Below are 14,527 nucleotides of genomic sequence, written 5' to 3' on the forward strand. Positions count from 1 at the left end.
TACCAGGAACAATCTCATCCTGCCCTGAATGGTTGGGGGTCCTGCCCACTCAGGACCACCCTGGGTGCTCAGCCCCACGCAGGATCAGGCCGGCAGTGCCAGGCAGGGAAAAACCCAGGGCAGGAACATCCCTACCTGGCACAGTGGGACCTGTGCCTCAGCTTCCCTCCATCCCAGGGGGAGAGAGGCCAGCTGGGGGGGTTTCAGGCTCCCCCCAGCTTTGTGGTGAGATGGCAGCACAAACTGAGCACAGAACCGCAAGAAAAGGGGATTATTTTTAGCCTGGTTTCTCAGGAAATGAGACTTCAGCAGTGACACTGTATCTGTCTGTGGGCCACCCTCGTCTTCCTCCCCTTGCAGGGCACTTGCAGCTCAGCTCTGGTGGGGAGGGGTCCCAGAGGGACGAGGTCCCTGTAATGGCTGTCCTGGGAATGCAGTGAGCGTGGCCAGGCCTCTGCAGGGGGACAGTGGTGTGGGGACAGCCCTAACATGGGCTGGGGGCTCAGATCTGGGTCACCCATGGTGGGCACTGAGTCCTTTCTGGGCATCCTGGACCCTTTGACCCTGCAACATCCAGAGCAAGGAATGTTTATGGGATAGAGAAGGGATATGGCAGGATGTGGTCCCTGTTCCTGGATCTCTGAGGAGGGGTGGATGGATGGATGGATGGATGGATGGATGGCACCTCAGTCACGGGTGCCACTCTCTGGGACACATCCAGCAGCTGGGAACAGCCCTGAGCACAGCACAGCACAGCCAGGGCCAAACCCCATGGCCCAAGGCGTGGGTCTCATCCTGCAGAGCGTGTCCCCACCCCACCCCTGGGGACCCAGAGGTGTAGTGGGTTTGCTGGGTCTCAGTCACAGCTGGTGCCTCGGGTGGCAGGACCAGGGGCTGTGTCAGCCCAGAACACCCCAGTGACACCCAGGAACACCCCGGCCACCAGCACACGGTGACCCAGGGGCTGGGACAGCCCTCGGGGGTGGTTTTCCTTCCAGCCACCTCCTGGAGCAGCCTCTGAGGAGCAAACCCCGCTCCTGGGTGCTGAGTGCCAGGTGCTGGGTGCTGGCAGTGTCCCAGTGGATGAGCAGAACAGGTTCTGCCTCATTTCTGCCCTGTGTGGGCAGCCCCGAGCCAGCACTGACAAGGAGCAAGTCCCGTCCTGCTCCCAGCCCTGTTCCCCCTCCAGGACTCGTTCCTCGGGTCTGGGAGCTGCAGGAGAGTCTGGTTCTTCCTGGGAGGAAGCTGAGGCAGGAGCATGTGCTGGAGCATCGGCAGAGACCCCCCAGTGGGTTTGGTGGGAGGAGCGGGGCAGCACCTGGGCTTTTACACTGCCACATGTCCCCCTGAACAATGGGGTCACCTGGCCCCAATTCCCCTGATGGGATCTCGGCTCCTGTGCCCTTTGCCCTCCCAGAGCCTTTGATGTGCCACTCAAGCCCTCCCTGGACTCACAGGGATGGACACCAGTTCCCACAGGGATGGACCCACACCTCCCACTGGGACAATCCCAGCTCAACAAGGACAGACCCCAGCTCCCATGGTGACAGATCCCAACTCCCCCAGGCTGGAGGGGCCCCTTGCTTTCATCCCCTCCAAATTTTTAACTTCAAACCCCCTCCCAACACAGCAGGGACCTCGAGGCATTTCCAGCTGTGGCTCCAGCTGGGAATGACACTGCCTCTGGGAAGCCACCAGCATGAAGACCCCCAGTGCTGGGTCTTGCACCCCCTTTCCCCTCCCCTGTCTGGGAACCATCAGGGACGACAGGGTGAGGATGAGGAGGGATCCACAGCCCCCGGGGGCTTCCAGAGCTCCCCCTGTGCAGCTGCCGAAGTGCAACGTGAGATTGCTCCTCGGGGAGCCCTTTGATGCCCCATCCCCCCCCAAAACGGGTGACCCCCGGGCCCCCTCCCCTCCGGCAGCTGAGGCAAAGTGATCCCACATCAAAGGCGGCTCCAGGGCTGTGGCATTCCTGGATCCCCGCGGGGAGGGAGGTCGGGGACCCCCAGCCCTGCTCCCCACCGTGGTGCTGGGGGGATTGGTCATGCTCAGCCACTGCGGCCGAGGGCAGAGGGGCAGGAGCAGAGGGGTCACTCGGGGATGATGGCTGAGGCCACGTGGCAGCTGGGATGGATCCTCACATTCTGCTTCACAGCATTCCTCACTCCCTGGGGCTGGGCTGGCCACTGGGGGCTCCGAGAGGAAAATGAGGGAAGCAGGGCTTGCACACCAGCCTGGGCAGAGAGCTGGGAGCATCCCGGGCATCTGAGCGGCACTATCTGGGAACAACAACCCAGCTGCTTCCATATAATCCCCACATCCCATGACCTGAACCACGCGGCTCAGCTCCCACACATCCCACGCCACATTCCCTGCAGCTCCCAGGCAGCAGGAGTGGGTTAGGAAAATCCTGCCAGGCTGGAGAGGCGAGGAGGGACCCCTGTGGCCCTGGGGGGTTTGGCATCCTCACCTCATCCTCCAGTGACAGATGTGTGTGGGATAAACCCCTCGGAGCTGCCACCCCGCAGGAGCTGAGGTTTGGCTGGAGGGGCTGAGCCGCAGGATCCAGGTGGTGTTCCATAAGATGGATGCACTGTGAAACCCCTCAGCCTCGGACACAACCCAATTTTAAGGCTGATCTGCTCCCCACACACACAGTTCCAGCCTCTGGATATCAGATGGAACACAAAATTGGTGACTGCAGCTGCAGTCAGCAGGCACAGCTTCCCCTGCTCCCAGTTCAGGCAGCAGATCCTGCTGGGAGGGGGGAAAACGAGTCCAGCTCTTCCCATTCCACTCTGCTTCCGGCAGCCCCGGGGCCAGCACAGGCATCCCCTTCCCCTGGGAGCATGGAGGGCTCCAGACTGGAAAGGGAAAGGAGCTGGGAATGCAGCACCTCCAGGAAAATAAGATGGGAGACAAAAGGGAAACTGTCCACAGCTAAAGGAAAACCTCGGAAAATGAATCTTACATCCCAGAACACTTGGCTTCCCCCCTGCCCAGGCTTGAGACCTGGCACCAAACCCCACAAACCCTTCCTGCACTGCAGGGATTGGGATCTTTCTGCCTCCCAAACCTCCTTCCCAACAGCAGGGCTGTGAGTTTTCCCTGGAGGAGGGAAATGGGCAAGTTCATAAAGTAAAAGGTTTGTGAGCTCCAGGATCCAGCTCCTGTGGGCAGGAGGGAGGTCAGGGGTCAGGGGGGCAGGGGGGGGATCCCAACCCCGCTGCGGGCTGGGAGGAGGGAAGAGCCTCGACAAGAAGAGATGCAGCACTTGGAGACATCCACAGAAATCAGTTTATTTCCCTGCCATCGGGATTATGAAACCACAGAAGCAGAGTTTAAATATTTACAAAGAAATCCAGCGCCCCGCAGAGATGAAGGGAACAAAGGATGTGAGGGACGGGGGCTCGCCCTCGCCATTCCAAACTCCGCTTGGGTTAAAAAGCATCGGGAGCAAACGAGAGGGGATCTCACAGTGGGGTTTTGGGAGTCCCAGGAGCGGGGCTGCTGGACACCCCCAAGTCTCAGCTTTGGCAATTCTTGCAGAGCTCATGGATAAAACACGGGCGGGCCGGGCCCAGGGGGCTCGAGGTTATTGCTGCTGCGTAGGACGGGTCAGCTCCAGCCCCAGGGCTGGTCACTCCAAGGAATCACACTTTAAATAAACACAGAGGGAAAGGATTCCTCTCTCCCATCCCCCCAGGGCACTCTGGCCTGTGGCTACCGGGTGGAAAGGCAGGGGAGCTCCAGAACACACCATCCTTTCCATCCTAAGGTTCTCTCTGATCGGGATCTTGGCTTTCTGAGCAGCCCCAGGCCCAGCACCCTCCATCCCACGCTCCCCACACAGGAGGGAAAGGACTGTGCAGAGCAGACACTGGCATGTTGGAGCTCCAGGGAGATGGGGAAGGGTGCCAAGGTTGGCACCCACCCCAGGAAAGCCAGCATAGGGTGAGAGAGAGACCACGAGGGAGAAAGGAGAGGCTTAAGGGGTGATTTAAAAGTGACTGAGGAAAAAGAAACACAGACGCGAGCACAAGAGGAGGTTCCAACCCTCCCATATGGTTGGAGGAATCAGGGAGGTGGGAGAGGGCAGGGAGGCACATGGGGAGGGGTCTGAGAGCCAGGGGGGTGACAGTGAATGGGCTCCCCAGTCAGAGACTGCAGGGAGTCCAGGAAAACTTCCCTGCTGGCCACAGGCACTCCTTGAGCTTGAAATCCATCAGGCAGCAGGGTAACGAGCTGGTTTTCCGACTGGAAAAGCTCTTCTCCTCCCTCTGCAGTCAGCAGGGATCTGCTCAACTGCACATGAGCCTTCAGCCAGGCTTGTTTTTTAAGAACCCACCTGGCTCAGGGTCCTCCAAAACCAGCACCTGCAGGGCAGAGCCTCGGCAGACACGGACCCTGACGTGGAAAGGGCGCTGGGTCACACCCAAACTGCCTTCCTGCCTGGCACTCAGGAGCCACCTCACCCCCTACAGCCCATCCTGCCCCTCCCAGGGCTCAACAGGGCCATCAGCCCCCCACCACTGCCTGCCTCACACCAAACCCAGCCCTGCAAAGCTGTACCCCAGGTGTGCCCTAAAAGAACACCAAAGGTGCTGAACCACCCCTGAACCACCGCCCAGGGAGAAAAGCCAGTGTCCCAGTTTGCAAAGCCCAGCCAGAGGATGGGCATCTCCCAGTCCCTTCACCTCCTCTTCTCATCTCTGGTGGCCCCTCTAAGCTCAGGTGCTGCTCTCACAGAGGCCTCCAAACCCCACGCTCAGCCCTCTGCCCCAGAAACACGTCCCTGCCACCGGCTGGGAGACACAAAGGACAGGGATCAAAGGAAAACGAGAGGCTTGTGAGGAGTGCAAGGACACATTTAGCTATTCAGAGCACAGGGAGAAGCAGGGAAGCGCTATTTTCTCTGGCACAAGCTGAAAGGGCCCGAGCAGCTGATTCCCAACGCTGCACCAGGCTCCTGAAGGGGTGCAGACTGCCATGAGCCATTCCCAAGCCAGCCCATCGACTTTCCTGCCTTTCCAGGCTCACCAGCAGGACCAGGGGAGCTGGCCCTGCCACAGAGCGTCCCTCAGGAGTGTCCCACCTCAACACCTTCCTGCCACTGCCAGGGAGGGAGACAGTGAGTGCTGGGGCACCCCATCCCCCCGGGAAGAACCCCACACCTCCACCTGGAATGTGTGCTACTGGAGAGACGTGCAACAGGGAAAACAACTCCTAACTGGAGACTCAGGGAATCCAAGGGAGCATCTGGTGGAATCTGCCAAGAGGACGAAAGCAGGTGATCAGAGAGAACCTTACAAGGTGGATGTGCTTGTGCTCCTGGAGGAGGCAAGGTTTGCCTTGTGGCTTTTCTTGGCACTGAAAGCAAAGGTGCCCAACCCTTACCTTTCTTGATCCCATTCCCACCTCCCCAGCCGCAGGCAGGGAGAGAGCAGGAGCTTCCAGACCCCTGACACTGGGAGACACCATCGACAGAACAAAAACAGGAGGAAAAGAAGGCAGTTCCAGGAAACAAAGATGAGCTGTTACAATGGAGTGGGGGTCACCACCTTCCCTGGAAAACGACTCCCAGAGTCCCACGTCTCCATCCCGCTGGATCAGTCACAGTTTCTTCCTTCGTGTGCTCAGGGATTGGGGGGTTCAGAGCTGCCATCACCGCAGGTGCAGGGTGAGAACAACGGTCACAATCACCCCCAGGAACAGGACAAAGGGCAGCCAGGTCTTCACAAACCCCCCTATGCTGCAAGAGGGAGACAGGGGGAAGGTTTAGACGTGGGAAACCAGCAGAGACAAAAGGATGGGGGGATAACTGGAGCAATCAGAGGGAGAAAGACACCTTTCTGACTCTGTCATCCACTGCTGGCACTGCCACACGTCCCATCATGCTGGAGATAAAACTGGGACTGTAAAAATTGGGACTAAGTCAGGTCCACAACAAAAATATCACAAAAACAGGGCTGGAATCTCCTCCCAGCTTAAATTAAGTCAGAGACTGACACATTTAATACCTGCACAGACAGGAATGGTGACAGATCACAAAAAATGAAACCTCATTACCACAGACATCGCTGTTCTGAGTGCTGGTGGATTTAACCAAGACAGCAGGAGTTACACTGGCCCAAAAGATGGTAAAGAAGCTTTTCCAGAACAGGGAAGAACCCACAGAATTGGAGCTTTATGCAGGGCAGCTCCTGCAGAATCTCTTTTTCAGGCACAATGAGATTCAGTGCCCCTTCCTTAAGGAAAGCTCGGGCTTTCCCTCCACAGCTGCTGGAAATCCAACTAGTTTTTATGTAAACAAGATTCAAGAGAGGGAAGAGAAACCAGTAATCCTTGGAGACAAGCCATCCTGTGACCTTATGTTCCGACCTAACCCAGCCAGAAGACAACACAGAGTGAGATTTGCTTTAGCTAGCATTTCCCAAATTCCAGGCGCTCCAAATTAGCAGCCAGTAAGAGTATTTTGGGAGCAGCATCTAGTGCAGACCAGCAAACACTCCTGAATCTAAGAACAGGCAGTGATGGTGCCACCCACCAGCAACACACCCACGGGCTGGGAGGGGGGGAGATGTTTCTCCCCTTTCCACAGGACAAATGGATGCTTTAGAGGGCTCAGGAGAATGAAAGAGCTGAGTCCAGACTGTTCCTCGGCTCACCTGACGTATTTCCCATACAGGAGTGTGAAGAAGCAGAGTTTCACCATGTTCCAGGAGGTGCTGTTATCATATCTCATCAAGTTTAAGGCCAGGGCCACGTGGGAATGGCAGTTATCACAGCAAAGGTTGTGCTGGAACAGGGCAAAAAAAAAGGGATTAGACATCCTGTTCCTGAGGCTCCCCAGTCCTGGTGCACCCTCCAAAATATAAAATCACAGAATCCCAGAATGGTTTGGGTTGGAAAGGACCTTAAAGATTATCCAGTTCCACCCCCTGCCATGGATAGGTACACCCTCCACCAGACCAGGCTGTTCCCAGCCCTGTCCAACCTGGCCTGGAACACCTCCAGGGATGGGGTATCCCCAGTATCTCTCCAAACTCCAGGGATATATTCCCCCCCCAGACTGGAGCCGTACCATGCGGTGCTTGTACTCCTCCGAGGCGTCGTGCACGGCCGTGTCCCAGGCGTTGGGACCAGTGGCATAGACTTTGTTGGGATCCAGCTTCCAGTACCTGGAAGGATGAGAACAGATCCCACTGCAGTCATTCTGCTGCTGCACCTTCACCACTTCTTGCCCTTCTGAGATCACAGAATCTCCGGAGTTGGAAGGGACCCGCGAGGATCGTCAGCTCCAACTCCTGGCCCTGCACAGGCTTGAAGGAGTTGGAGAAATCCACTGCCTCTGGAATCCACAGAGCCCAGCTCTTCGAATAAGCAGAGGGCAGCAGAAATGGCTGCTCAGCACCCACAGCACCCCAGAGAGAGAAATCACAGACCTCAGGGGCACAGAACACCCTGAACTGCTTTCACGTCCCGTGGTACAGAACCTCCCGGCCATTCAGGACACAAACCTGACCTGACAGATCCACAAACCTCAGGCACCTCTTCTCCTCCCCCCAGAATCATTAACAGGACACCAGTGACGACAGTTCATTAGTACAGCCAGGCACTGTTTACTCAGAGCACTTGTTAACATCATCTTAAAACGCTTTAGCCTTTTTCTTTTTTTAAACAAAGGCTCCACATAGCTCTGGTTATTAATGCCATGACGTTGCTGTCACGCTTCTAAGAAGATTTAATTTAACGTGGTTTCCTGAAAAGCAGAGTCACAGTGGCCATCAATGTGAATTAGGGCAGCTGAACACCAGGAGAAGCAATATCACAGCTCGTCTGTCCCCATGAATTAAAGGACACCAGCAGGTCAGTTGGTCAGTTTAATAAAAACAAACAAACAGCACTTACTTCACTGGTTTCCCAAATGCCATGTTGTCTTCCTACAAAAAGAAAAAAAAAGAGAGGAAAACTGTCTCAGGAGGATATAACCCCGTGCAATATTCATGGCATGGATTGTGCTGGAAGGTCTCACAGCCCGGGATGGCTGAGTGATAAAACTGCCAGGCGGCCTCAGCAGTCCCCAGACTCCAATCCTGTGTGTGCCTGGTTTAGATTCCGATTGTTTTCATACTCCTGATCTGAGCATGAGCGTATTTCTACTCCAGAAATATTCCCTACACGGGGAATAAGTGCCTTGTTCCCCTCCTTTTTTTTTTTTTTTTAACTGTTAATATTTTGTTAACTCAAAGTTGCAAATGTCCCAGTCTATTCAGAGTACTAATCATCCCAAACTAAAACTCACTTTGCTTCCAAAGCCCACTGGACCACAAGCAGCTTTCAGGACTGGCACATACAGCACAACAGTTAACAGCCATGTTACTTGTGTTATTCAGAATTAGATTGCTGGAAGAGAATTTAGGTCCAAAACTCCTAATTTGGAGCCTGGAATACAAGATTTTTTCCTTTCTGCTCAGCAAAACAGGCATCTATCACATCCCCAAGCGAGCTCCACTGGAGCTGCCCACGGAGCAGCGATCCATGACCTTTAAAAGCACTTAAAGCTGTTATTTTGCACAACTTTGGAGCTGCAAGAGGTAGGGATGGCTCGAAAGTCACGGAGGAAGGAGAGGGAGCAGAGGGAGCAGGGATTCTCCTTATGCACCTGGATCCAGGATCTACTTACGGAGACAAAGTACGGCCCCGCGAAGTCCCGGATGACTCCGGTGGATGTGCAGATCCCCATGTGGCCAATGATCGGGAAGAGCCACCTACCAAGGCAACAAAGGGTCCATCAGGTGGGATATTTGTCCCTGATCACACCGAGGGCTGGGAACTGCTGCAGTGGGAATGGCTGGAGCGGGAACGGCTGGAGCGGGAACGGCTGGAGCGGCCGCAGCCAACGGCACAACGCAGGGTGGGCAGGCACGGATAACCTGGGAGACAGGGCTGGGAGGAGGAAAGGGGGGAGCCAAAGCCAGGGAAAGGCTGGTAAAGACCAGGAAAACAAGGGAAAAAGCACAGGGAATGCCCAGAACTCCGCTGGCAGCAGGTCTAGAGGAGGGCTCCAGACACACACCCCGGACGGAAGGGCGAGCCCCGGCCTCTCCCAGACAAACCCATTTGTGGAGCCAAGGAAAAAGATTAGATCCTGGAGAAACTGCCTCGGGATAAACCAGACTTTCCACTCCACTGAAAATCAGGTCACCCTGCCCATCTTCCCACCGCCCTGCAGCTTTCCACAGCAACCTGGATTTAAGCTGTCTGGATAGAAAACAGAGTTCCTGGCTTTAGGAAGATCATTCCCTCCTCTAAACGATCCCATTGTTTCCAAGACCTTCTCCCTAAAGGGTATTTACAGCCCCAGGGAGCAGCAGATCTTTATCCCAACCCCCTTTCCATCATTATCACTTAGAATTAAATACTCCAGGCCACATTCCAGCCTTCTCCCACATTCTCCAGCATCCTCAGGTTTGGTGATCTCCCTCTCACTCCTCTCTCCCTGAGGGACTGAGTGTAGGGACTAATATTCCAGAAGAGACCACAGCAACGGATTCACAAACTATGGCTTCACCAGAGACCCTAAAAAACCCACCAGAGATCCCAAAATAAAGTGGGACTGAGGCCTTTGGAGGAAAGTCAAGCCACACAAGCCAACAAGAGGGGCTGAGGATATAAATAGCACATAGTTTTTGGATAGCTGTGGATAACAGCTGTGGATAACAACCCCGTGACGTGGGGAAAGGGCTCTGGAAGTCCAAAGTGTGGCTGGATTCAACACTGCCACCTTCCCAGGTACGGACACTTCCTCTTTGTAACTCTCCTCTCAGCAAAATGCTTGATTATCCTTTCCATGAAGAAATTTTCCCTCATATCCAACCTAAACCTCCCCTGGCACAACTTGAGGGTGTTTCCTCTCATCTCTTATTCCCTGGAGGCAGAGCCTGACCTCCACCTGGCTCCACCCTCCTGTCAGGGAGTTGCAGAGGGAGCAGGGCCCCCCTGAGCCTCCTTTTCTCCAGGATGAGCCCCCCACAGCTGCTCCTTATCAGACTCATGCTCCAGATGCCACAATCCACCAGGGAATGCTCCCACAAACACGGGTGCCCAGTGGCTCTGGCAGCAGGGAAACCCTCTTTGTGAGCCCCAGCAGGGGTTAAGGAGGTCAAAAAGCTTTGGAAAATCCTCCAGGAAAAGATTGAGGTGAGAAATTTAAGCAATCAAAAAAAGGAAAGAGTTAAACGGGACAGCAAGAGGGAACGTGCAGCTTTTCCTGGGCGAGGAGAGCTCCGGACCGTTCCCGATCCTGGCACACACCACACCACATCTTCTACCTGACTTTGAGCTCTGGCTCAGTAAACATCACCTGATGGGAACCGGAGGGGAAGAGGAAGGCAGGAAAACAAGCCTCGGTGTGCCCAGACAACCCCCACAGCCACATCCACAGCTTTTCACGTTCCCACGACCAGAGGAAAACTCAGAAGTTCTCCCTGGAGCCCGCTCACACTTGGCTGGAGAGCCTGGGAAGGCAAACCCAGCCCTAACTCATCAAAAGCAAAGCACCCGAGACTCTCCTCGGGGGCACGGGGTGGTCTCAGATCCCCGCGGGCAAACTTCTGCTCCAAAAAAAGCCTTCCCACGTTCCCCTGGATCCCGCTCCTGCAGGGACAAGCCCGCTCACCACAGAGCCTTCCCTACACACGCCCTGGCTGCGGGGAGGGGGAAAACAAGGAGCCCTTCCCAGGGACAGGGGCCCGAGGCTGCCGAGGACCCCGGGAGGGGCGAGGAGGGGCAAAAAAGGGCGAGGGAAAGCCCTGGGGGAGGCGAGGGGGGACCCGGGAAGGGATATGGGGAGGATCCCAGAGGGGGAAACCCAGGAGAGGTGAAGGGGGGGGGGTCCAGAAGGGCGAGGGGGTCCCGAGAGAAGCGGAGTGGGGAACTCGGGAAGGGCGAGAGGTCCCAGGAGAGACGAATGGGGGATCCAGGGACAGGCTGGGGGGGCACCGGGAAGGGGCAAGGAGGAGATGGGAAGGGCGATGGGGGACCCGGGAGGGGCGAGGGGGAACCAGGGAGAGATGGAGGGGGGAGGTCCGAGAAGGGCGAACGGACACAAGGGAGGGGCGAGCGGGGGGTCCGAGAAGGGCTCGGGGGGCTCAGGGAGGAGCGAGGCGGGGGGACCCCCGAGGGGCGCGGGATGGGCGAGGGGACCGCGGTGCCCCCCCCGCTCCGGGCCCCGGCGCTCACGTCAGGACGGGGATCGGGGTCCACACCACGCAGTGGGGGAAGCGGCCGCGCTCGGCATCCGGGGCGGCCCCGCCGCCGCCGCCGCCGCCGAACTGCTTCATGCCGGGCTCCGCCGCCGCCATGCCCGGGGCGCGCGCCCGCATCGCGTCACTTCCCGCGGGCCGCGCGCGCTGCCGGGAAACCGCCGGGACAGCGGGATAGCGGGATAACGGGATAACGGGGGACACGGGACAGCGGGATAACGGGATAACGGGGGACACGGGATAGCGGGATAACGGGGGACACGGGATAGCGGGATAACGGGATAACGGGGGACACGGGACAGCGGGATAACGGGATAACGGGATAACGGGGGACACGGGACAGCGGGATAGCGGGATAACGGGATAACGGGATAACGGGGGACACGGGACAGCGGGATAACGGGATAACGGGATAACGGGGGACACGGGACAGCGGGATAACGGGATAACGGGGGACACGGGACAACGGGATAACGGGGGACACGGGATAGCGGGATAACGGGGGACACGGGACAGCGGGGGACACGGGACAACGGGATAACGGGGACACGGGACAGCGGGATAACGGGGCACACGGGACAGCGGGGGACACGGGATAACGGGGCACGGGGATGGCACATGGGATAGCGGGATAACAGGGGACACGGGAACGGGACACGGGATAACGGGACATGGGATATGGGATATGGGACAAGGGACACACCTATGACAGGGGATACGGGACACGGGATAACAGGATAACAGGACATGGGAACGGGAGAGACCCCAAACCCCAAACAACAGCAACACCGATGTCGGGCTGGAACCCCCACTCCGGTGCTGGACCCCAGCCCCAGGACTGGACCCTAAACCCGGGTTTGGACCCTTGCTACGGGACCAACACCCCCAGCCCCGGTAGTGGACCCCCATCCTGGTCCTGGACCCCCCCTCTCGTGGCCCAGCACCCCCAGCCCTGGTCCTGGACCCTTGTCCCAGTCCTGGACCCCAACCCCAGTCTGGACCCCAAATCCGGGCTGGGCCCCCCTTTCTGAGCCAGCACCCCCAGCCCCCTGCCAGAAGGGAGCGAGGTTTGTGTCCCTGCCCTGGGACAGCCCCTCCTGGCAGGTCCCTCCACCTCTCACACCCACCTTGTGTGGATCCAGCGACCTCCTCCCTGTTGCCCTTCCCAGGGCAGGATCTGGAAGAGCCCCCCCAGGTGAAACCCCCTCAGGGAAGCGCAGGAGCAGGAATGACCATCACATGGAGACCCCTGGGAGAGGGAGGGGAGGAGGGGGAGGTACAGCCCGGGGAGCAACAGTATTTACAGAGGGAGAATCGGGTTAGAAAAATAACAATTGCTTTATTAGGAAGTTTAATCCAAACTACACGAGGAAGCTGAAGAAATGCGTTTATTCCGGATTTCCACCCACCACAACACACTCGGAACACAGAGCAAGACCCATGGGAAGCACAGGATGGGGATGTTCTGCCCCAGGGGTGCAGGAGAGCGTCCAGCATCCAGCCCCTGCTCTCCTCTCCACACTTTCCTTGGAAGCTGCTCATTTCCTCCTCACACGGAGACCCTGAGCCGTGTTTTCCTCTCGAGGGCTTGGAGTGGCCAGAGCTCTCCAGGACATTTGTTGGTGTCACACTGCACCGTGCCAAGGGGTTTGGGAATAAAAATAAACAGTCTTTGCCCCTTCCTGCAGGTGGTTGGGCTCCTCTCCAGGCAGCTCCAGCGCAGAGGCTTTGGGATTAATAAACCCTGTTCCCAACAGTCATCACAAACTTACAGCTCCCACTTTTTACTGACATTTCTCTCCTTCAACAAAGTCTTCTCCCTACTTTGTGTCCTGCTTTCCCTTACCTGACTTTTCCCAATCGTTAAGCTGAGCCCAGCCTTTCACCTCCATCGATATTCTCTGTTCTGGGACAGAAGAGCACTTACAAACCCAGGAGTTTGAGATTAGTGAAGCTTCCAGGGGGAAAGCCCAGAAGACGGGAAACCTCTGCCCACGTCAGAGGGGACACCATTCAGTGTCCTCCCATTTCCAGGGGCCACTGTGGCAGCAGAAATTACTAAGGTCTCATGTTGAGGTGGCCTCCCCTCCTCGAGCCACACCAGCTCCTCCTGGGCACTCAGTCTTCAACACAAGTACCTCAGTAATGCCCTAAACACTACATTTACACGTTTCCTCGCCTCTACCGAGCCCTCAAGACTTCATCTAACATCCCACCTGATTTCCTAGTCTAGACCATGGTTTAGGATAACCTAAGAGGTAAATATTTCCAAGGCAGGTGTCAAGAGGATGATGCCAGACTCTGTTCAGTGGTGCCCAGCAACAGGACAAGGAGCAGTGGCCATAAACTAAAACATAAAAGTTCCACCTCAGCAGGAGGGTGGCAGAGCCCTGGAACAGCTGCCCAGGGAAGGTGTGGAGTCTCCTTCTCTGGACACATTCCAAACCTACCTGGACACATTCCTGTGTCACCTGCTCCAGGTGACCCTGGCTTGGCAGGGGGTTTGGACTGGATGGTCTCCAGAGGTGCCTTCCAACCCTGACTATTCTGTGATCCTGTGGAAGCTGCTTTGAGGGCATTGGGATGGACACAGAGTTGTCCATCTGGTGCTCACATCGAGCTGCAGTGTGGGCACTGTCTCTGTGTGACCTGTCACTGTGCCAGGAGCTGATCAAGAGCCTCAGACTGTGCTTCTCGGGATCTGACAGTAAAAGAATTCACAAAACAGTCTCCAAAAGAGAGAAAGCTGACGAAATCAAACACTCTTGAGAGCTAAGCCGTGGCTGGTGCTTTGCTTTCTGACAGACACTTCCTATTTTAGGACAAGGAGCAGTGGGTACAAATTGAAAGAAGGGAAATTTAGGTTAGGTATCAGGAAGAAATTTTTAACTCTGAGGGTGGTGAGGCCCTGGCACAGGTTGCCCAGAGAAGCTGTGGCTGCCCCATCCCTGGAAGTGTCCAAGGCCAGGTTGGAGCAACCTGGGATAGTGGAAGGTGTCCCTGCCCATGGCAGGGGAGTGGAACAAGATGGGCTTTAAGGTCCTTTTCAACCCTCAACAATTTATGATTCCATTTTGGCACTTGGGATGGAAGATGCACACAGAGGTTGTGTTTCAGTGAACACTTTTTGTTCAACAAAGGAAAAAAAAAACCACCCTGGCATTGCTTTGCTCCCGGCCACCATAAACATCAGAGATTGTGAAAAATCCATGAATAGGGGCCAATGTTCACATCAGCTAATGTGGTCCTGGCATGTT

General features: G+C 56.5%; 1 protein-coding gene across 1 annotated transcript; it reads right to left on the minus strand.

Moving 5' to 3' along the window:
* Positions 1-3,277: 3,277 nt before the first annotated feature.
* Positions 3,278-11,389, minus strand: TMEM222 (transmembrane protein 222). The gene is made up of 6 exons (XM_032709788.1): positions 11,248-11,389; positions 8,690-8,774; positions 7,915-7,946; positions 7,088-7,184; positions 6,672-6,802; positions 3,278-5,755 (listed from the first exon to the last, which is right to left on the minus strand). Exons 1-6 carry the CDS (start codon positions 11,367-11,369, stop codon positions 5,668-5,670), a joined length of 555 nt encoding a protein of 184 aa, XP_032565679.1. The 5' UTR covers positions 11,370-11,389; the 3' UTR covers positions 3,278-5,667.
* Positions 11,390-14,527: the final 3,138 nt, after the last annotated feature.

This window comes from Chiroxiphia lanceolata, chromosome 24 (assembly GCF_009829145.1).
Source record: "Chiroxiphia lanceolata isolate bChiLan1 chromosome 24, bChiLan1.pri, whole genome shotgun sequence".
Taxonomy (NCBI): Eukaryota; Metazoa; Chordata; class Aves; order Passeriformes; family Pipridae; genus Chiroxiphia; species Chiroxiphia lanceolata.